At 40.0% G+C, this 24,084-nt stretch overlaps 3 protein-coding genes across 3 annotated transcripts; all 3 read left to right on the top strand.

Moving 5' to 3' along the window:
• Positions 1–7,129: 7,129 nt before the first annotated feature.
• On the top strand, positions 7,130–8,287 carry foxq1a (forkhead box Q1a). Its single transcript, XM_083929106.1, has one exon. It carries the CDS (start codon positions 7,253–7,255, stop codon positions 8,087–8,089), a length of 837 nt encoding a protein of 278 aa, XP_083785232.1. The 5' UTR covers positions 7,130–7,252; the 3' UTR covers positions 8,090–8,287.
• Positions 8,288–10,078: 1,791 nt separating this feature from the next.
• Positions 10,079–12,560, top strand: foxf2a (forkhead box F2a; the record flags this gene model as incomplete). The annotated part of the gene is made up of 2 exons (XM_083928984.1): positions 10,079–11,039; positions 12,388–12,560. 2 exons carry the CDS (start codon positions 10,079–10,081, stop codon positions 12,558–12,560), a joined length of 1,134 nt encoding a protein of 377 aa, XP_083785110.1.
• A 6,239-nt stretch (positions 12,561–18,799) lies between these two features.
• Positions 18,800–20,767, top strand: foxc1a (forkhead box C1a). Its single transcript, XM_083928708.1, has one exon. It carries the CDS (start codon positions 18,970–18,972, stop codon positions 20,392–20,394), a length of 1,425 nt encoding a protein of 474 aa, XP_083784834.1. The 5' UTR covers positions 18,800–18,969; the 3' UTR covers positions 20,395–20,767.
• The last annotated feature ends 3,317 nt before the right edge of the window (positions 20,768–24,084 follow it).

Raw genomic sequence — 24,084 nt, 5'->3', positions numbered from 1 at the left:
ATGCCTTTGCTTGTTTACAGCTTTGAATTGCTTCTATGTTAGTTATGTGGTGCCATGAGGCTTTGGGCACGGAGAGAGATGGCAACAAGAATGTATCAAACGTGAAGACAGACTGAGATTATTTGCAGGTGATGAAGAACCTGATGTTCCTCCTCGTATCCAAAAACATATGTGACAGCGGTCCTTTTTAACATAATCGGTAATCATTGACATACTATTAAAAGGGCTCTGTTTAGCCATTTTTGTACACTATATGTTCAGTTCATGGCTACAGCAGTGAATGATGCAATTAGATTCATTGCAATGTGGCTGTATTTGACATTAAATAATCTTACAGTTGTTTAGAGAGGCTCATATGTATGTAGACTGTTTATACTTCAGTATTTAATTAACAGTAATAAAAAAAGATTTCCATACAGATATCTTGTATTATTGTTCATTTAATATAAAGTTAAACTTCGTTTGATCTTCTTTCTGTTGGTTTACAGAAGTCAAAGAAGTCCTGTTGCCTGTTGGGTAAATGAAGTGCTTTCAAGGAAAACAAGAAAATCATTCGATTCTTTGACTAAAAACTGTATCTGGAAAGCATACATATGTACATGGATATGTTGTCAAAAACAACATATCCTCAATTAAAAAAAATCAGTAAGCCGATCTGCTCTGTGATCAAATCACACAGATTCCAGTTTGTTTCTCTTCGGGTCACTGTGTATGAACTGTGACATTGGGAGAGAAATCATCAACAGCTGCTGAATTAACTTGTGGTTAACATTTACATTATATACACACATAATTACGTACATGCGTTTTGTTGTTATTTAACAAGAATAAAACTGCTTAATGTAGCATTGACATTGCAAAATTGCTTTGACTCATACAGTTGCAGTTGGGATCATAATTAGTACTAGAAGTACTCTCCACCATAGTGCAATGATGTTGTAGTCCTGCTGCTTGTCAGGGACAGCTTATGCGACTATGTCTGCTTACATGCTTGGCCTCAACACATATCTCAGTACCCAGAATCCCGGATAGAATAAATAGAGAATGTTTTGACCCCTTCGCTTAATTTTTCCACTGTGTTCACTGCTGTGATGTTATACCCTCATTCAGTGTGACATTTGTTTCCCAATTTGCTCGGTAAATCACATCCCCATCTCAACCCTACCCTTGGTGCCGTGTCTTCACCTCTATTCCCCATTTTTCTTTTGTCTAAACCCGAGAAAAGAGCTAAGCGATGTATTCGTACAGATGGCTTGCATGAAGTACACCAAACCAGTCTCAGGTACCTAACAGGTGCCTGGCCCCTCAAATCTTGCGGGGTGCCTCCCAGGGTGCCTGTAACAGTTTTTACTTAAATGGCCTCTGATTCAAGTATAGAAACAAAATAGGAACTGCATTTTCAAACTTAATAATCTGTACAATTCTCCTCTACTCATACTGTTTTAGTCTGGATGGTCTGCCTTTGACTTGTATTAGTGCATCAGCTCATATCAGGTTGTTCCTGCTTTTGACTGATGCCATTTCACTGAAAATACAGCTGATATAAATGAGGATACAGGCAAATCAGTGCATTTAGGAATGGAGAATATTGGTGAATGTAACTCTAGATAATACTAGAACATACATAAAATGGTATCATTGAAAATTGTGGAAATATAGGTAGGATATGCAAAAAAAGACAAGGTAAACAGTATAGAAATGCAGAGCAGAACACTTTTATATCAAACACAATGAAAAAAAGACATATGCATATTATTTGATTAACAGTAAATTAGAAAGAGAAACAAGGTCAAATTCCATCATGTCCAAAGGGAGTTGATTGCACATCTACAGGATGTTATAGACTGAAGATATCATAAGGTTGTACCAGAGAAACATATTTTTTTATAATGAGTCTTTCACAGTATATTTTACATTTATATCCATCTGTACATAACCGCTCTTTTGCTTCTTCTTCAATACATTTTTTCTTTCCATTTGTTTGGCAGCTCATTCGCTTCACCTCCATAGTGACAAGACCAAAATAGAAACTAGTAACAGGCAGGGGCCTGCTTTCATTCCTTCATTCATTGCTACTTTTCCTGTTAAGAGACATGAGAGAACTTGAATTTAACTGTCATCTTTAAATCTGTGTCTCACACATCATCCTATAGTTAAGCATATTAAAGGGTAAAGAAAAGGACTAAACATGCAACAAAAAAAAAAGTCACATAAAAAATAATTACGAAAGAATCTTTCATACATTAAGTACCTACAGGTTAATGAGTGCATTCGGAGAGCAGGACCAGATATACATGAAGAAACACGTTGAGCCAAATATACATGAAGAAACAAACTGATGATGACTAAGAACACGCACATGTTTGTGCAAAACCATAATGCTCCACTTAAATACTGAGACGCTGGTAACATGGTTTCAAAACAGAGTTGTCAAAATACTATAATTAGTGGCTGATGAAATATTTTGAGGTTGGATATATTGTATAACAATAATAAACACACGGTTACCATAAATAGCATGAAGGAATGCCTGGAATCAACATGAAATTCCTTTTCTATTTTAAACCTGTGAATTCATCCCCGCCTCTGAAGCCACTCCGTGATCTTTACGCTCTCAGCAACATAATCCTTTGCAAAACATGTGAACATCTCAAATGATCTTCTGCCTCGCACGCAAAAGCTTTGTGTTTGCATAGGACAGAGAGAGACAGAAGCTTTGAGCAGGAGTTATGCAAACTAAATCCCCGTCAGGTTGACATCTTCACAGGGTTATTTTTAGACGTTTTGTGAAATCTGCTGCTGCAACAGTTTACATTGCTGAAATGCTAAGCGGGGTTTAAATATTTTCCTCAGACACTTACAAAAAAGTGTCAAAAGATGTGTATGTCTATGTAAGACAATTATCTACTAATACATTTTTACTAGAGATTCAAACTAATCAGAAGTATATTGTATTCACTGAAATCTGTATGTAATAAACTATAGTATGTAAGTGAAAAAAAGGAAATAAATACATTCATTTACATATAAACATCCAACACAATACATACTTTCACATATCATGTTCAGTAGGGGTTATATATGCACCCTTTTTTCTGATTTGACATACTTTATGCACGCTGTCAGCTGAATTTAAAGAAATACATGAACCAGCTCGCAAAGAACGCCTGAGACCAAAAGTACAGCTCTGTTTCCAACATGTAGCTCTGTTTAAAGTTCATTCACATGTACATACAAAAATATATCTCAATCTCATATTTAAGTTTTTTGAGGGCATTTTCATCTTATTTCCATACAGTACGTCATAATTTCAAGTAAACTAATCAAAAACATAGGGACACACAAATACTCCGCATGGATTCTAGAGTCACATCACAGAGCATTCGGTGTTCCTTCCTGTGCAGTGTTTAGCCACAGCTTTGTTCTTTACACCTGCAGTTAACTAAGCATATTTATTTCCTCCTCCTGCCCTCCAACAAATGACTGGAAAACTATTTGCCTTCACAAACAACTATAGACAGAGGGAACGTATTAGAAATCATGGGCTTGTGACTGTGTCTCGTTCATGAGTTCCCGCTGGGCCCAGTCACCTTCCATACATCAAAGTACAGTTTAAGTGGAGCTTACAAAAAGCCAATGGTCAGAAACTACAGGGCTCCTATAAATTATGCACTACATGCACTGAATTGGTGACTCCTGCATGTGTGTAAACAGACATAACTGTAGTGCACCAATCTCTGAACTCATCGGTCTGACAACAATTTATCCTCTGGTGGCAACAGCGAATATTTTGGGCTGTCCAGTAAAGCCAGTGGATATCCGAGTCAAGACTTCCTCTTCTGAGTGGCGGTCATTGTTTACTGTCTGAGTAGCAACTTGAGACGGGAGGATGGAGTTGCAGTTGAGAGATGACGTCTCTAAACAGATACATACATGCATGCATGCAGATAAATAGGCTAACAACAAAAAGGTAATGAAAAGCTAAATCATCGTCAGATGATAGCCAATGAGTTCTGAGATTGCATTTCGGGCCAATGCGTTCTGCCAATTACGCTCTCCACGCAGACTGTTTACCTGCATGCAACCAAAGCATGCTCAAATGTGATTGGTCAATACTACTGGGACTGTAAACAAAAACCAGACTGCTTCCACTACCCAAATCCTTCAGTTGCCTACTAATCCTACCTTCATGCAGAATCTGTTTATAGAGAGTAGTATGGGAGGCAGAGCCTTCAGCTACCAATCTCCTCTCCTGTGGAACCAACTCCCAAGTGTTATTCGAGAGGCAGACACTGTCCCCATATTTAAGAGTAAACTTAAAACTTTCCTTTTTGATAAATCTTACAGCAGGGCTTACGAGCCCTTAGCAATGTTGTTATTTTTAAGCTGATTTTGTTCTGCTTAATTATGCTGCTATAGGCCTAGTCTGCCGGGGTATAATACTTTTCCAGATACTCTGAGCTTCTCTCCTCTCTGTCTGTATCATTCATGTCTCATCAATGCATGTTACTAATTCAACTTCTTCCCCGGAGTTGTTTGTGCTTTGTCGTCTCGCAGGTCTCGCAGGACTGATCATGGTGGTGCCTGCTGCCGTGGTCCTGCATGGCGCTTCCTGCTTCTATTATAATCTATAACCTTAGCTGTGCTTGTTTCTACTATTGTGCTGTATTAACTGCCATAACATATAAGTCATATTCACATTACTATAGATATTATTATAGTTACTGGAAGTGTGTCTGTCTCTGTCTTTGTCTCTCTCTGTCCATATGTCCGTCTTTTCTCTCTTTCTCTCTCCTTTTCTTCCTTCCCAACCGGTTAAGACAGATGGCCGTCCTCCACAGAGCTGGTTCTGTCTGACGTTCCTGCCTGTAATAGGGAAGGTTTTCGTTGCCACGTACTCTACGGGGGAATTGTTGGGTCTATGTTTATAATAAATTAGTCATAGAGTGTGGTCTTTACCTAGTTTGTAAAGTGTCCTGAGATAACTTTTGTTATGATTTGGCACTATAAATAAAATTGAATTGAAAATTGAATTGAATAGTAGTGCACTGTATTCATAAATCTGCACATGCAATTTATTATGTTGGTATCAGTTTGTGATTCAGTGTTTATGAACTGAGCACTGTGCCAACAAATCACTGAACTGTAGCAACAATCAGGGTGTTAATTGCTGATGTGCTTCACAGTGTTTCTCGTTCCAGCTTAACAATAAGTAATATTGTATATTGCACCCAAAGAAACATTTTCATCTGAAACTGAAAGGTCTTTTCTGATCTGGTATATCTGCAAAGAAGGTAACATACTGTAATCTAATGTGCTTGCAAACCTCACAACACTGATTTTGATTTTGTCGGTGTGAAACAACAGGAGTCTCTAGTTTAAATAATTTATGACCGTGTGTCATCAATTGAGGAAAATTAAGCTGTAGACATATCCAAGCTTGTGGGGAATGTTTTTTTTAAATATATATATTGTAAAATATTGATTTGCCTGCAAGCATGAGCTTTCATGGATATAGGCTTGTATGCAGTACTAAGTAAAGTCAGTCAAATGGACTAATTCACTCTGGTTTGTTGTAGAATTGCTGTAAAACCAGTAGTAAGTGATTTATTAACCATTTATAAAGCCAATTGTTATTTATAACACATTTGTAAAAGGTGCCTTATAAATTAGGAAGGGGACCTTTCTTTGATCATTCACATTTGGCAGTATAGACACACATTACTCTCTGGTTCCAACTGCAAAGATCTTATTAAGTACAAGATCCTGATGTATACAAGAACACACAGCCTCACAAGCTGCTACATGAACCAGATTGAATATGCAGTATTTGAGCTCTGATCATTGTGTGGTTAACATGAATCCATCTTTCACATGACACCTTTCAAAATGATGACTTCACCCTGGGTTTGGTGTCACAGACAACACAAACAGATTATTACTTGAAAATTAAAACACACATGTAACATACACTTTAACAAAACATATTGGAAAGTGCAGTTTGCATAAACAAACGTTAAACTGCTTGTGGCTGGTGTGATGTCAACATTGGTTTCCAGGTGATGTATGAGATTGTTATTTTTGCCATTTGTCTATTTGGTGACAGTGTTGCAGCACAACCAATGAAACCAGTGATTTACTCTGATCATTTGCAGGAAGTAAGACCGTCAATTACACTAAGATGGGTTGTCGAGTTCAACGTTACAGGATGAACCTGAGGGGATTGAGTGGGAGGAATATGTATCCGGGCTGTGGAACGACAATGAATGATAATGAAACAATGACATTAGCTATTAAACACTTCATATACAGTATTTAGTATCTTCAATGTGTCTGTTCACCTGTTGGCCTTGTTGTCATAATTGCACCGTTTCCTTGGAATCACATCACAACGCCAAAACCTCAAGGCGGTTCACTAGGAAAGAAAATAAATTACAGTTAGTCATTTTACTTTAGGTGAAATCTTGGCACTGAGCGACAGGAAGGACCAGGCCCATTGTCTGTTTTTAAGAGAGCAACACACTAACAATGCTTTGGGCTGTTAAGTTGGCATGCACATCTGAAGTGCTTTAAGTAATGTGCATTGATGTGAGAAGTTTTGAGAGCATGTGAGTGCCCTGCTGCACAGGGAGCATCTCTCCTCACAAGAGTTGTTTAAATATTACTCTCAGACCTTCTACAGCGTAGAACAGTGTTTTCAGTAGAATTTCATATATGAAACGACAGTTATGTCTATACATGGCTGCCTAAAATTGACAAATGATCCCCAACTACCTGCAGGCACCACTCCTTTTAAATACAAAGGAAACATACGCCACCTGGTTGTCTCAGGTGAAATATTCCCAAGGTGTCTGGCAGTTAGATCACGTTTCACAGGTGAGAAAGTATTAAAGCGGCACTGAATTATATTTTCAGTGAGCGTCATCTTTGCTAAATACTTTATTATAGGCTCATGGAGAAACGGTCATTTAGATCAGTTTTGCACGCAATGTAAAGACATTTTTGTGATGCTCCAAATATGTTGAAATCATTTACAATAACTCCGCCCTCTTGGGTTGGCCCTGAGGTGAGCCGACTATAAACAGCTGCTCACACAGATCTGTAGGTGAGACTGGCTTCAGTACTGGCAGGTATGATAGCTAAGAAGCTCTTCGGATTCCAACCAAAGCACTCCGCGTCTTGACTGCGCACAAGGTCCGTACTTTACGTGGAGGGCATATTCTCATACATAGAGGAAGAATCATCAAAGAGCATGAAGTTGGAGGTGTTGTGTGGAAGTCACTATGATACGAAGCATTTCGAGACGTCCAGTGATGCAGAGGGAACTGTGCGCTCTCATCTTTCCGCTGAGGAGGAGCTGGGGTCGGATGGGGACTGCGTGGCGCACAGCCCTACACCTGTTACCCCAGGCACCGGCACCAAGTCCAAGCCGTACACACGGAGACCCAAACCCCCGTTTTCGTACATCGCTCTCATCGCCATGGCCATCCGGGACTCCCCCTCTGGACGTCTGACTTTGGCAGAAATAAACGACTATCTGATGCAAAGGTTTCCATTCTTCAGAGGCAGCTACACCGGCTGGAGGAACTCTGTGCGGCACAACTTGTCTCTGAATGACTGCTTTCTCAAAGTGCTCCGGGACCCGTCCAGGCCTTGGGGGAAAGACAATTACTGGATGCTCAATCCGCAAAGCGAGTACACCTTTGCCGACGGGGTGTTCCGGCGCAGAAGAAAGCGCATTGATAAAAAGTTTAGCAGGGAGTCCGAGGTGTCCGAGCCCGCAGATGAGCCGCAGAGCGTTCAGAAGTTCGCACCCGCCACCAACACCGATTCATGTGTCAAGTTTACAAGTTCATTTGCGATAGACAGCATCCTCAGCACGCCTTTCAAGAGAGACTCAAACAAGGAACATTTACCACTCCACCCTGCCTTCACCTGGCCGCGCTACACTGACATAATGATGCCTCATTTAAATGCACCTGCCTCATTTCCATACGTCAAGTCAGCCTGCTATATGGACTCCTGTGCTGCGCATGTGTCAAACGCCCCTGGGCTGCTTTCACACACAGTCGTGCAATATCAGAAATAGATTTATTTGATGATTTAAAATCATCGTTGTGCACTGATAGTGGGCACAGAGGAGGATTAAAACGGGATTTTATTGTGGTGGCAAGGTGTTACGCTATTTTGTACCTCTTAAAGACTTATCAGTCAATTGTAAATGTTACTGAACTGACTATTAATGTTATTGTTTTGAAAAAAAAGTGTTAAAAAACAAGCACTTTGACTGCTTTTGTGTCTGTTTCTTTCAAAAAGTATGGTCTTTATAAAGAAATAAAAGTCTAACTAATGCTTTTCTACGTCTTCTATTGTTGGATCGTTATTTTACATTGAAGTAAAGAGTAGTCTATTGTTTATTTGTTGTATAGTAAAGAGTAGTGATGAAGATAAATGAGGATTGACATCTTTATGAGACACCTGTTAGGTGCCAGGGCAATTATCGGGGCGTGTGTACATGTCCCTCCATCGTGCAAAATTCTTAGTGCTCTAAGGGATTGGTTGCAAGTGTGCCATGGGCCTAAATACACTCTTCCTTTATGTTAAATACGCGTGCTGACTAGCCTTTGCAGCCTATACAGGTTTGTTCTTTTTTTTCTTATTTTTAAAATACGTTTTCACTTAATCAATGAGGATATTAGAGGGTCTTGGTTTCTACACCAAACTGATCACAAATAAAAATAAAAATGAAAATAATGACATGAATGCAGCCAATACAATATCAATTTTATATGCAAAAAAATAAATTGCCTTATAAGTATTTACTTTTCAGTTATCATGAAGCTCGCTCCTGCCGGATAGGGACATTCAATATTTATGTTTTCTGTCTGGCACCGCAAATAGCTGTCGCCTCAGTCACCGCACATGCGTAGGGAAGGGTTTATACAAACGGTGCATGCTGACGAACTCCAACTTGAATCCACAATAGGAAGAAATGACTTCCAAGTAGGCCTATTCTTCTGAGGTTAGAAAGCACATTTACTTTAAACCAGCTGTGCATCCTGGACCCAGCGGGGTTGCAGGTTTGATGTTCCTGATGATCTGGTGTTCCTGATAATCTGGGTAGATTGTATTTTTTAACTGTGCTGCTGCTATGGTAAATTATCTCACGTCCTTATTATAATGGTGACTTGCTAATGACACCATCCGTAAAACTCCACTAATGCATAAACACGACCTTTACGGTAGTAAGATCTGCACACAATATGATGGAATACTCTATTATCTGAATGGTTCTTTAGGACTTTATTTAGAGTTTCTAATCAGTTCAGTTCTCCGGGGATGTAATCCAGGCACCAAGAGGTAAACTGACACTTGTGCGTCGTGTGTGGCACGTTGGCACGCTCTGATGGAAAAAGCATGCTTCCTCTCATGTCAGAGTCCTAACCCTGAACAGATCCCAAACAAATTAACCCTGCACGACTCCTTTTTCCCTCTCATACACCGTTACAAAAATAAAAAGCAAACATCGTCACTGTTGCAGGGACACATGAAGACAAATGTAATATTTTGTTCAGGTACAAGCTATCGTGCCAGATATTAGTCTGACAAATGCATTCAGAGGTGTTTTGGAAAGCGAATCGTGGGAGGAGATTTGTCTTACTCCACTGCGCTGTGTCCTGCTTCTAGTTTGGATCCAGGCCAGATGGGGAGGGTGTAGTTCCTGGCGATTTCTTGGAGGGATTTGGGGGGAAGGGGAGGGGGGGGTGTAGAGGGGCAGAGAGAGATTTAAGAATTGATAGGTGGTCGAGTTGTGTTTGGCCGGGTGGATATGCGCAAGCAAAGTCGAGGAGCTTTATTCCCCCTCTCTTGTGGGATTATTGCCAGCGATGGACAGAGAGAGGAAGGAGGAACAGCGGCTGGTGTTTCTTGATTTAGAGCATCGCAAAGGGACACTGACCTTTTAATGATCACATTAGCCTTTAATAGCTTTTGAAATATAGGGAACGTTAGTTTCCCCAAGTGTTTTAGAGTCCCCGCAGTTAACGGAGTTAAAAAATAAAACAAAACAGGCGCAGGCATGACGACCGAGAGCTCCATGCAACATTTGGATCCATCTACTCCTCGCTCCAGTCCTGGTGCTCTGAATACAGCTCTGCTGAGCGCACAGCCAGTGATGGAGAGCGCGCACAACGCATCACCCAAATGGAAAAAGGGAAACTCTGGCTTGAGGCGCCCTGAAAAGCCCCCTTACTCGTACATCGCCCTCATTGTGATGGCAATTCAGAATTCGCCGAGCAAAAGGCTTACTTTGAGTGAAATCTATCAGTTCCTGCAGGCCCGCTTCCCTTTCTTCAGGGGATCATACCAGGGATGGAAAAACTCCGTCAGACACAACCTGTCTCTGAACGAATGCTTTATAAAGCTGCCTAAGGGCCTTGGCAGACCTGGCAAGGGACACTACTGGACCATCGACCCGAGTAGTGAGTTTATGTTTGAGGAGGGCTCCTTTCGTCGCAGACCTCGGGGGTTCCGTAGAAAATGCCAAGCTTTGAAACCCATGTACAGGATGATGAACGGTATCGGGTTTGGTGCGTCCATGCTGCCACAAAACTTTGATTTCCAATCAGCTCCGGGCTCATTGGCGTGTCATAACAGCTACAACATAGACCTGATGGGTAATACAGTGCCAGGCGGCTTCGAGGGACTAGGAGGAGGACATCACGTCCCACATATGTCGTCCGGCTCCGGGTCATCGTACATGCCCGCATGTCAGGTGGCCTCTAATGCGGACTATTGCCCGGACAGCAGCAGCAGCCCCCTGCAGTCCCCCCCAGCGATGGTAGGCACTTTGGACTGTCAATCTCCTTATGCAAATGCAGCCTCACACTGGAGTTCACCCGGTGTATCGTCATACATCAAACAGCAGTCGCTGGCATCAAGCAGTCCCTCTTCTTCTGCTTTGCACACTGGGATGTCACCTTACTCTCTGGATCAAAGCTATCTGCACCATAATGCACGAGATTCCTCCGAGATTTCAGGTACATCCTCATTGTATAGAAATGCTATATATTGCATTTTATGATTCCTGCATTTGCACCATGATAAATCGTAAGAATTCAAGGTTAAGGCTTTCGGCATCACATTATCGCAGCATATAGCAAATCTTTAGAGCCTAGATTTTCCCAGTGCGATGCAGCCAAATGCAAGGTGTGGAGTACTTTATCAGTTTGTAGTTTCAGTTTTTTAGAATGCATTATTAAATTGTGTGTGGGGTGTGTACAATTGTATGTGCCGCATAAAAGCCTAGTTAATTTAAATGTCTTATCTGATTTGCATTTTCACTAATTTCTTTTTCTTTAGAGGCCTCTCTGGTGTAGCTTGTAGGACAAATAGGCACGATAATTTAATTTAAAAAAACTACGACTTTATGGTAAAGACCTGCGTGAAGAAGTAACGAAAACGACATTTAAGCAGGGTATCACAAATATATTCTCAACAATGAAAAATAATTCATTTGATTAATTTCAGTGCAGCTTCATTAAGGCCTTTAACTTGAGCCGCAGCAGGATAACAATAAGGGTATTTGTAGTAGAGGGTTTTGTTGTTTTTGTGCTTATTTTATTTCAATACAAACATGTTTGCATGTGCATCGTGTTGTCTTTTAAGGCACATGGAAAAACACACTGGATCAACTTCCGAATAAAGCACCCTTACGAATGGGGCTTTATTAACAGTTATAAAACGATTTACTATTGTTTAATATATCCGTCATTAGCTAACAACAGATTTTGGATTGACATGTTGTCAAAATCTATTTGGCTGCTGTTAAACGTCCTTGTATCTATTTATCTTTTTAGTTAATGAGTTAAGTCTACCTTCTGGAAAAGAACAATCAAAATCCATACCAAAAGACGTTTTCAACCAGAAAGCGTTACCACAATATATCAGCCTTTGAAATTGCAAACATGATGGATTATTTTAAACAAAAACAATCTAACCCTTTATTCATGTTTTACTAAATTCTATAACAGTAGATTGGATTACTCATTAGATATAAAAGACACCGTCTGTTAAAGGATTTCCAAAAATGTGTATTATTGCTAAATACAATGGGTAAACATCAGCCAAATCATTTTTCGCAACCCCAAAGCTGCTCTTATAAATAGCTTATACTTGGTGAAACCTTGGTAAAACATTGTTATCAGTAATTAAGCCATCAGATAGAATACAACATATAACAGGGCAGCTTTTTAAAACGTGGCATTTCACCTATAGCACACATGACTAAAAAGATATTTTTTGTCATCCAGCTGTTTGAATAAAACTAATCGAGATACAATCCTGATTTTTAGACATGATTTAACCTCGTGTCCTGTGTGTTTTCAGTGGGACTGTCGCGATACTCCAGCCACTCTGCTCCTGTGTGTGACAGGAAGGACTTCGTTTTAAACCTAAATGGGATCTCGTCTCTCCACCCCAGCAGCGGCGGATCTTACTATCACCAGCTGCATCACCATCACCAAAGTGTCTATCAGGACGTAAAGCCATGTGTCATGTGACAACACACCAAAGACAGAATAACTTTTCTGCAGAATCTGTGGTGACTTTTAGTTTATTCCATTGGAATCAGTGTCAGTGAACTTTGACCTCTTTTTAAACTGTCAAGCAGCTTAATGGTTATGTGAGGACTTTTCTTGCCACTCTCATTACACGACTGACTTTACACATAATAAGCAATATCAACATTTTACTGAAAAAATATGTACAGGGAACTGATTTATATTCATGCACTTCCTTTTGTGTTCCCTCTGTTGCTAAAATTGTTGCTGATTTCCTGCAGCAGGTCATTAAAGAGATTTATTTTTAATTTGGATGTTTTTTTCAGCAATAAAAGTTTTTTATACGCCGTTTTTTCCTTTTTATCAGCTTCAAGAGGGTTATTATTAGACTATTGGCTATTATTATTATCATTATCTGTATTATGAAACGCATTCCCAATTCTGTGGGTGATTTGGACCAACGCCTCATTCCAAACCCTTCAGGTAGCACTTCTTTCATGACCGACAAAGAAAAACAACGGTAAAAGGATGTTTTATGGTACAAAATTCTCCTTTCAAAATAATGTATAGGCTGCGATTACAATGAAAAATACAATATCAATGCTTTCTTTTTTGCCCAGCATCATGTCTTTTTTTCACACTGGAAAGCCGGTGTACTGCCATTATAAGAATAACATATGAACGCGGGTGGCGCAGTTTTTTGTATTTCCAATAATCACACTTTTTGTGTACGAAAATACACATTTAAAATGATTTCGAATTATTCTTTGATTCAGTTCATACGCCGAGGATAATTCAAGTGTAATTTGTGTCGTTATCATCCTAAGAAGCCTGCCTATAATATTGTTATGTAATGAATGTTCTGAGTTCAGCTATAGAAGAGAAAGAAAGACGGAAAAGGGCAAATTCAATGCACAGCTGAATAAAAACCCATCTTCTCTTGTCGTCCGGTTGGTTTTCACGTGACTGTACCACCACCTAGTGGTGACTGAAATTTGAATGGGTCCATTTATGCGTTATGGACAATGCGTGTGCAAAACGTCATGGTTCTCTATGGAATAAAATGTTTTACAGAGCAATCATTTGTATAGTCGGCTTAGAATATTGAAAACAGATAGCTCATATATTTTTTTATGTAGGTTATGTAATTGTGTTTGATGTCTGACGCACACCAAACTTCATATGCACATCGGTCTATGCTCTAATTTAAGCCCCAGATATGATAATTGTATGATGAGTCCAGGTCTGAAATTGGTGCATTATTATAGTTACATGTTTATATTACTTTGACATAGATACAGTATACAGGAACAAATAATGTCAGGGTTGACAATGGAGACTGTTGGACAAAGCTACACAGATTAGAATGTTTGAGTGGAGGCAGTTGTTACATTAAAAGACTCAAAACTCATTCATGTCTCTGCTGTTCATGCTGCTAAAGAGGATTATTCATACATTTTAGGTTTATAGCTTGAATAAGCAAAAATGTAAGACTACAAATTAATTCATTTTAATTGCAACATTGTTACACTGACTACTACGTTCAGAGCTTTTAGCACTTTTTGCGTTTCATATTTCTTAAATGGTATTTTGATGGAAAAACATGGCAGATGTTACATAAATCAAACATTGAATCAAATATATCCTTTAGTCACATTAACATTTCTGTGGTATTCCTCTGTCAACGGCTGGAACAAAGAACAACAATCATCAGCACACACATGTTGGAGCTTGAGCCACTGAAAACAGGTCATTTAAACACAGAAACCATTTAAAACATCTTTTCAGTGACTTAGTAACTCCTTGGGCAGAATTGCTGCTGCTCCTTAAAAAGACTAAAAATGTCTTAAATTAGACTATTTCTTTATATTTGGCAGTGAATGTTTTTAGTTAATCTATACTATTAAACTTTATTTGCTTTGTACTACTGACTTTTTATGTGTTCTTTATCCACCCTGCTAGGATTTAATCCCAGATCATTGTCGTTCAACGCTGATGCACAACCATACAGAACAAATTTTAAATGAATTCAAGCACTGACGATGATGATGTCCAAAACAATTGAAACTTTGAAATTGCATCATACAGATGGAAGTACAGTCATAATATAGAAAGATGCGGTCTAGTGTATCTTTATAAACACCTGAACTCCGTAATTATTCTATCCGAGAGCTCAAAATCAGAAAACAGTGCTGCTGACTTAAGAAGATGGGTTAGTTGTGGGGTTGGCTCCAGTTTGTATCCTCTTCCTTTGTACAGAACAACAAGATTTTTATTTGTGTCAGAAGAAACAAATGACATGTTCTAGAGGGGACCCACAAGGCCGCATTTCTAACTGTTGGACTTTGATATGGCATTAGTCTATGTCCCACACAGTATCCCATTAAGAATACATGCTCTCATTGCTCTCAACGGATGTACCCCCTTAGGATGGAGCCAGCTGATGGCTTTATTAATTGAAGAGCATAGAAATGGATAAAAAAGCATCAAGAAAAATGTGCAAGTCAGGCCAAATTAGATTAATATGATGTTTGGAGTATAAGTAAAATCTGTCATTGCTGCTTTGCACTCAGGGAGTGGAGGCAGATGATGAAGGTGAAAGAAGTTTGCAGTTGTAAATAAGTGAAGGCATGTGCAGTACATGGCCTGTTTGGTACAATTGACCAATTTCATTTAAGTTTCCTAAAAAGAATGTTCCAGAGACCCTGAGCTGGACAGGGCCGGGTTGGGGTCTGGGGGCATTTGAACTTAATGTCGGAGCTGGTATTTAGCTGTTTTCACTATTACATAGATGTATAATATTTGTCTTTCCAATTAGAATATGTTATTTATATATACATTTTAAACGTCTTCTGTGTAGCGCACATACAGAGTGTCATACAAATTCTGCACACAATGACTGTGCATAGGGAAGGTTTTCGTTGCCACCGTACTCTATGGGGGGATTGTTGGGTCTATGCCTACTCTGTAAAGTGTCCTGAGATAACTTTTGTTATGATTTGGCACTATAAATAAAATTGAATTGACTTGCAGAAATGTGTAGTAAAAACAGGAATCATAAAAGGGCTGGAGCTACTAAAAAAACAAGAAGGGCCCAGTTTTTTTTTTAAACATAAAAGCCTGCAACAGAACCTCTTACAATGCTAATGCATTGTGGGTCTATGAACCTGGGTAACGCCCTTTGACCTTGTGACCTTTCCTCCTAATTTGGTGGACTTCAGATTACAGGGTACTCTGCGTGAATCATGTTATCTGTTTATACTGTCAAATGGAGGACTGAGGTGTGTACTGAATTTGTACTCTTCTGAGTAGCACCTCTAGATATTTAATTCAATTCAATTCAATTTTATGTATAGTTCCAAATCATAACAACAGTTATCTCAGGACACTTTACAGACTAGGTATAGACCACACTCTATGACATATTTATGATTTACATAGACCCAACAATTCCCCCGTAGAGTACGGTGGCAACGAAAACAGACAGGAACGTCAGACAGAACCAGCTCTGTGGAGGACGGACATCTGTCTGCACCGGTTGGGAAGGAAGAAAAGGAGAGAGAAAGAGAGAAAAGACGGACATATGGACAGAGAGAGACAAAGACAGAGACAGACACACTTCCAGTAACTATGATAATATCTATAGTGATGTGAATATTAATTTAAGGTCATGGCTTTGTCTTATCCTGTAGTGACAGTGCCTCCTTCGTTAATGGTCGCCTGTGTCCTGTCCGACTGACTGCATTGTAACACTGATTTCAGACTGTAGTACTTAAACAAACCGTAAGGTGGCAGAAGTGACTTGCTGATCAAAGTATTTGGTTGTGCTTGCTAGAGGCTCCTAGAACTAACACACACATACACACACACACACACACACGCACGCACACACACACGCACACACACACACACACACACACGCACGCACACGCACACACACACACACACACACACACGCACACGCACACACACACACAGAAATACTAAGTAAAATATATAGTCTTTATAGCATGTATGATGTAGGTCAACATCAATGACATCAGATGGGTCTAGTTTAGTGAGCTATGTGTCAGATAAATCATATGAGAGAAAAGAGAAATAATAATTTATCTCCTGTAGGTTGGACTATTCACTTATGAAATGGGTCCATTAAGGACAAATCCTAGGAAAGTAATTATTCCAATTAAGTTTTACAAATCAAGGTAGAATAATTAAAGAAAGCAATTAACGAGTTATGGTATTTACTGAACACTAGAGGGAGCCAAAATAATAGTTATGATGAACCTTTCACTCTCTCTCCCTCTCCCTCTCTCTCCATCTCTCTCTCTCTCTCTCTCTCTCTCTCTCTCTCTCTCTCCCTCTCTCTCTCTCTCTCTCTCCCCCTCTCTCTCTCTCTCTCTCTCTCTCTCTCTCTCTCTCTCTCTCTCTCTCTCTCTCTCGTTATCTCTCTTTTAGAAACTTCAGCATTGTGAGTTTAGTTTTATTTCCAATGACGTTATTTTAATGTGAACATCAGTATTTAAATTGTATTTAGTATCATAACATAATTATTTTACTTTTAATTTATTATATATGCTAATAATATAAAAATCATTTTTGTTTTCAGGAAAATAATCACTTTGCAGCGAAGGGAAATTAAGGCAGCTTATAAAAAAACAAAGCAACAAAAACACATTAGATTTAATTAAATTATAGAACAAATGATAGACTATTGAAACGTGTCTCCGTCATCATAAAACCACAACATATTTTAATAATCATAGGCCTATTGTAATTGGCAACAAACGTAACATTTCGAGCCTGATGTTTATTTTTGACATCCATTCAGGTTTTTCACTGCGCTTCAGTCGTGGATACCTTAAATAATAAAGAGTTAAGGAGGACTGGGTGGGCAGGCCGTGGTATTCAGTGAAAAAAAAAGCCCATCGTGAATTGTGTAAACAGCTCGAGGCGGTGGAAAAAGTTCATGCCCGGGTCCATGTAAGGAGAAACCGGCTGAGCACCAGGCCACTGCACGGACATTTAATTAAGACGACCTGCAGAGGATTACATTGATATGAAGACTGTAACATTGGCTCACAGTGACCATTAACAATTTCATGCACAGTCGCCTTTGACAGCAGGTGATGCAGAGGCCTTCTTTGTCGGCTTATTCAACCTTTGTCTATCTTTGGTCCAAATATTTTCTTTCAAACCTCAGCTTTAACATTAATTACATGGCAGAAAACGAACAAACTACAGAACACTTTGGAAACTCTCCGGGGACTTTAAAAAAAAAAAAAAAAGTATTATTTAAAAAAAAACAAATGGCTTGTGTAAAGAATAAAGAAATCATTCATATTTTGTTTATTCGGCTACGCAGGCCGCAACAGCCCAGACAAAACCGATATTCAAGCATTTTAATGAAAAGCCCCCTCGTGCGAGGTGACATGCTCGTGCCATTTGGTTCTCGGGCCTTTTAAATCCCTTTCTTGAATAAACTCTCACACCTCTGGCATCTCGCAGCCCAAACTGTGTTTTAAATTCCCGTTGTAATGAGATCTCACTTAACCACCCACTGCCAACCATAGGCTCTGCCCTGCTTTGATCTCTCACTGATCTGCTGCTACTGTTGAGTCTTTTGACTAATAAAACGCACTTTTAAAGACGTGGAAACTAGACGTTAACGACACCATTTGTTGTTGTTTTTGGTGTTACTATCTTTTCTAATAATTATTCACTCCATATTAGGAGGGACAGCAACAAAAGAGAACCTGATACGTTCACTCCATGTCTTGCAAATTGGGATTTTTTTAGAACAATACCAGAAGTAATTTAACACCATTATATCCAGATCTAATATTCAAATTTGAAAGACAACTCGAATGTTTTCTCATTTTTAAATGTCTGATTTATTTTATTTTTTATAGCAGAATGTGGGTAAATACCCACTCTATGATCTGATTGCATAAATGTGAGTTGCTCTGTCACGTCTGGAGTCTTGGCTGGAGTGGGCTGGGAGTTACCGACACCTCCTCTCACTTTTCCAAAAGCCCTGAGTGTGGCCAGGAGCTTTTCTTGCTCTCTCTTGCACGGCCTCACCTCCCATTGGACGACTCGTGCGCTCTTCGGGGAGGAGCTCCACTGGCAGCAAAAAGGAGGAAAGAATTTAACTGCGCAAAAAGTCCTGTGTGGTGACGGATGTCCAAAGTTCAGAACTTTTTCAATGTGCGTTTCATAGAGGCACGGAGATGGGGACGGCTTAAACACGCCTGAGGTCCAGCACGCTGCACTGTTCTTAAGACTTTTTCTTTTTTAAGTGAGCAGTGAGGAACTGTGATTTGAGCGCCTCAGCATTCAGAGGAGGGAGACGTGGAACTCTCCGTCTGCGTATTTTGGAGCTTTATTTTCGCCGGATCAAAGTGAAGACATGCAGGCTCGCTACTCCGTCTCCAGTCCCAACTCGCTGGGTGTCGTGCCGTACATCAGCAGCGACCCGAGCTACTACCGGGCCGCTGCCGGTGGAGGATACACGGGGATGCCAGCACCTATGAACATGTACTCTCATGCGGCTCATGACCAATACCCTGCCAGCATGGCCCGGGCGTATGGACCGTACACCCCCCAACCTCAGCCCAAGGATATGGTCAAACCTCCCTATAGTTACATTGCGCTCATCACTATGGCTATCCAAAACTCGCCTGACAAGAAGGTGACCCTGAATGGGATTTACCAGTTTATCATGGAGAGGTTTCCATTTTACCGAGACAACAAGCAGGGCTGGCAGAATAGCATCAGGCACAATCTGTCACTGAATGAGTGTTTTGTCAAGGTGCCCCGTGATGATAAAAAGCCCGGCAAAGGCAGCTACTGGACCCTGGACCCGGACTCTTACAACATGTTTGAAAACGGGAGCTTCTTGAGAAGGAGACGACGGTTCAAAAAGAAGGACGTCATGAAAGAGAAAGAAGACCGTCTGCAGAAGGACGTGCCGCTGAGGCAAGGCCGGGAGCAGGAGCAGCCGGTGCAGGGCTCCAAGCCTGTGAGGATCCAGGATATTAAGACTGAGAACGGGACGGTCACGCCGCCGCAGGCTGACTCGCCCTCTCTGAGCACCGTGCCCAAAATCGAGAGCCCGGACAGCAGCAGCAGCATGTCGAGCGGGAGCCCTCACAGCATCCCCTCCAACAGGTCCATGTCCGGCATGGACAGCTCCGAGCACCACCAGCAGCACCACGGCCAGGCCTCGACGCAGGGCTTCAGCGTAGACAACATCATGACCTCCCTCCGGGGGTCTCCACAAGGGCCCACTGAGCTCCCCCCCAGCCTCACCGCCTCCACCAGGACAGGTATAACACCGTCTTTGTCCTTAAACTATTCTCCAAATCAGACATCTGTCTACAGTTCGCCCTGTAACCAAAACTCCATCTCCACTACCTCCAACGCAACCTATCATTGTAACATGCAAGCTATGAGCTTGTACGCCGGGGACAGATCTAGCCACTTGGCCCCGAGCACCACCGTGGACGAAACGTTGCCAGATTACTCTGTCACGACCACCTCATCCTCCATGACCCACGGTAATCTGAACTCTGGGCAGGAGGGCCACCATCCCCACCAAGGGAGGTTGACCTCATGGTACCTCAACCAGGCCGGAGACCTGGGCCACCTGGGCGCAGCGTACCCAGCACAGCAGCAGAACTTCCATTCAGTCCGAGAGATGTTTGAATCCCAAAGAATTGGCTTGAATAATTCGCCGGTGAATGGGAATAACAGCTGTCAGATGTCATTCCCACCGAGCCAACCCATCTATCGCACTTCGGGAGCTTTCGTATATGACTGCAGCAAGTTCTGACCAAAAAACAAAACCCCATCAACAAAATAAAAAAAAACGCTCAATATTTTTGTCACGGTGTTTCAACTAGTAAAATTCAACGTTTTCCCCACTCTCACCTGCCCACACCATATGGACTAATATGAGACAGAGAACAAACAAAAACCCCTCCAGAAAAGACTCGATCTTGTTTTTTTTTTTCTAAAGAACAGTGTTACTGCAAATAACACGTAAGTCTATCTTTGCTTTTGTGGCTTTATGTGATATGTTAAGGATATGTCAGTTTTTCATGGACGTGTAAATTGCATATAGTAATTTATTTCTAAAAAGAAATGTAGCCGGATATTATGGACCAAACACCAAAAAAAGTGTTTCTAAATTGAACTGCCTTAATTGTCCAAACAATTGTTCCATTATAAAAGTAAGGGAAAGGAACGTGTATATCTCCGCATACTATTTCAAAGATTCTTCATTTGTTGAAAAGTATTCTGAAGGATTTTTTTGTTTGTTTAATAAATTGTCATTTTATGTGAGTTAAAAGTTACGCCTCGTTTCTTACAGACTTGGATACAGACTCGTGATATTTTTACACTGAGTCTGGCTCGTGTTAGTTTTGTGAGCGAGGTAACTAGGCCTCGTTAATAATCTGATCTGACCCTCTGGGATTTAGCTCTTATTTCTTTAATGGTGTGCGTTCATCTCAGTATGTTTGGACGGTATTCTGCTGCACAGATTCAGAACTCAAATATTTTCACTTTCACCACAAAACAACTATAATTTACTCGTAATATTTTCCTAGAAACATATATTTTGTTACTCGTCTTCGCAGGGGAAATTCTTGAAGAAGAAGAAAATGAAAACAATATTGAGGCAAAAAGCAATTTGTTTTTCCGCACGTCCCAAGAGAAAACGCCTGTTTAGGATATGTTTATTTGTAAGTTTTTAAAAAACAAAACAAAAAACATTTATATCTCATTTATTGTTTATACTTGTGTTGTCATATTAGAAATGCTCAAGGCTTTATACGCGATTATTGAGATGATGTTGACCTGAGGCCTAGACCTGGGAACCAGCCTGCACACAGCACAACTTTGTTTTGGATTGCGTTGTGTGTTTACTGGCGCATACCAATGCTTACTTCATATCATACCACACATGCCAAAGATAGTCCCGTTGTCCCTTCAGTTTTGATGTTTGAATCCCCACCAGTCTGACATGACGGTGACGTGAATGGAGACATCTACCATCATCACGTTTTATCAGACGTGGCCCAGTCTTTCAGTGTGTGGACATTTATTGCAAAATTGAGTATTTATTAAATTGGCTTATGTACTCAAAATGTCAGATTTATGTTTTATTCTAATTTTAGTTGGCAATTCAATTAAAATAAAACAACAAAAAACTGTTTCTCGTTGACATTACTGAATGAGAATCAGTCTATTTAAATGTTCAATGGAAACTCATCAATTACTTTAAAATGGGCGTTTATTTTGTATCACTTCATATATTGATGGAAATTGTATAAATTAAATGCAAAACACGTTTATGATCGTTTATCTTCAGCCAAAGGCAGCTTTTTACTTTTTATTTTATAATGTGTTTTCCAGTTTTTTTTTTATTTCATAAATGTAAAATATTTGTTAAGCACATAGGGATGTTTATTATTAATGCCATTAATACATACAGCATGTAGAAAAAATATTTAAATATTTTTTGCTTGGGTATACTGATGCGTAACGTGCACAATTGCGCATGGTTATACTCCATACAAAGACAACGTTAATTATATTACTACTAATAATAATGATAATAATAATACTACTACTACTAATAATAATAACCATAATAATGATTTTACTACTTATGATATTTTTAATGATAAATCTCAAGTCTATAGCCGTTATTACTACTCAAGAGTAAATTCAGAGTATAGCATTCAGAATAATAGCATCGGGTATTAATACTTCTACTACTACTACTACTACTACTACTACTACTACTACTACTACTACTACTACTAATGATAATAATATAAAGCCTGCTACACAACAATAATCCGAACATGCAAATTCCAAAAGGAGCCACTTGAATTTATATTAATACTATTTTACTGACTTTTTGAGAACAATTCAGATGCGTTTTGCTAAAGTGTATTTTCTAACAGACACAGAGTGCCAACACTGTCACAGACGCCAGGTCAGAGCCCACTCCAGACCAAGTAGCATGTCAAACTACATATGTAAAGTGTGATTCTGAAACACTGTTCTGCAGAGTGGAAAGTGGGTTAGATGGGCTCATTCCTCATATCCCTTTTGATATCTCCAGGCCTCTACCGGCCAACAATAGACATCAAAACAAAATATCTCGAGAGGAGCTGCAGGCCATGTGCATATTTCAGACTATGCAGGGCTTACTGGCATGACGAACAACGAAAGAACAAAAAAGGAGAATTGTTCAGTGTAACCACAATGAAATGCTGCTCTTATGTCTCTCCCAGCTCCCCGATTGCACCAATATAATCAGGCTCATAAAAGTCATTAGATACGTTCCGAAGTATAGGCCTAATAAACAAACGTCGTGTTAGTCAAAAGATTGATGGCGCCCTCACAGAATAGACCAGGTCAGGAAGGAATAAAATTCAATCAGAGAGCTGGAATCGTTTTTCATGAGACGGAAAAGGCAGAGAGGGAGACGGGGGTCAATGAGGAGGATGTCGGCCGCCAGAGCACCATCAACAATATAACAGGACATAGGACACACACACACACACACACACACACACACACACACGCACACGCACACGCACACGCACACACACACACACACACACACACACACACACACACACACACACACACACACACACACACACACACACACCACTAGTTCCCTTAACATTTTAATTAATACAATTGGACAAGTTTTCCATAATAGATATATAGCTGATGCAGAAATGGTTAAAAGAGAGGATTATGTAACTATTGGCACCGACAATGAACTGATACTGTAATTAACAATGAGCCTATGATTTCCTACATGGGGGCCCGGGGGTCCTCATCCTGTCCCAAAGGGGTCCCACAGCAAAACAGTTACAAAAACTTAATTTCACTTTCATTTCCCTTCACAGTAGAATAAAAAATAATAAAAAATGTTTTTTGCTGTTACTGTTATGTCCCCACCTGCAGTACAGACAGTTGTAGTTGTTATTTCTTACAAAAACAAACAGCAACAACTCTAACCAGATGTTAATCAGGCTCAAATCTCATTAAACAGGGGTCCCGTGTCTGTTTGGGGCTCCTTAACACGAAGACATTTGGGGACCACAAATGTTTCAGCCTGTATGAGGCTTTACTCTGCTTTTTCCTGAAGCGTTCCGCTACATTCCTGAAAATGCACTGAACTTCCCTCACTGCTCTGGGTCAAATAGAAAAGACAAAGGGCGTCTAAGTTGGCCAAGCCTTTAATATTTTTACGTTGAAAAAAAGTGTATTTGTTAACTAATTTGTTTTAAAGCAGAAAAAAGTCATTTAAAAATCATCTTATGTATTGTTTTTTTTTGTCGCCGGCAACATCACGTATTTCATATAGCGCAGGCGTCGGATATTATTGTTGTTGTTGTTATTATTATTATTATTATTACTATTATTTAGGAAAATAAGGATCCAAATAATTAAATCGTCATGTAATCTGAATTTGATCTGATACACTTGA

Source organism: Echiichthys vipera (genome assembly GCF_963691815.1).
Source record: "Echiichthys vipera genome assembly, chromosome: 15".
Lineage (NCBI taxonomy): Eukaryota > Metazoa > Chordata > Actinopteri > Perciformes > Trachinidae > Echiichthys > Echiichthys vipera.
The sequence above is the reverse complement of the archived record's forward strand: the minus strand, read 5'-3'. Positions and strand labels throughout refer to the sequence as shown.

Bases quoted from the DNA above. Each gene is read 5' to 3' on its own strand.
- foxq1a (XM_083929106.1), top strand. From the start codon at position 7,253: ATGAAGTTGGAGGTGTTGTGTGGAAGTCACTATGATACGAAGCATTTC.
- foxc1a (XM_083928708.1), top strand. From the start codon at position 18,970: ATGCAGGCTCGCTACTCCGTCTCCAGTCCCAACTCGCTGGGTGTCGTG.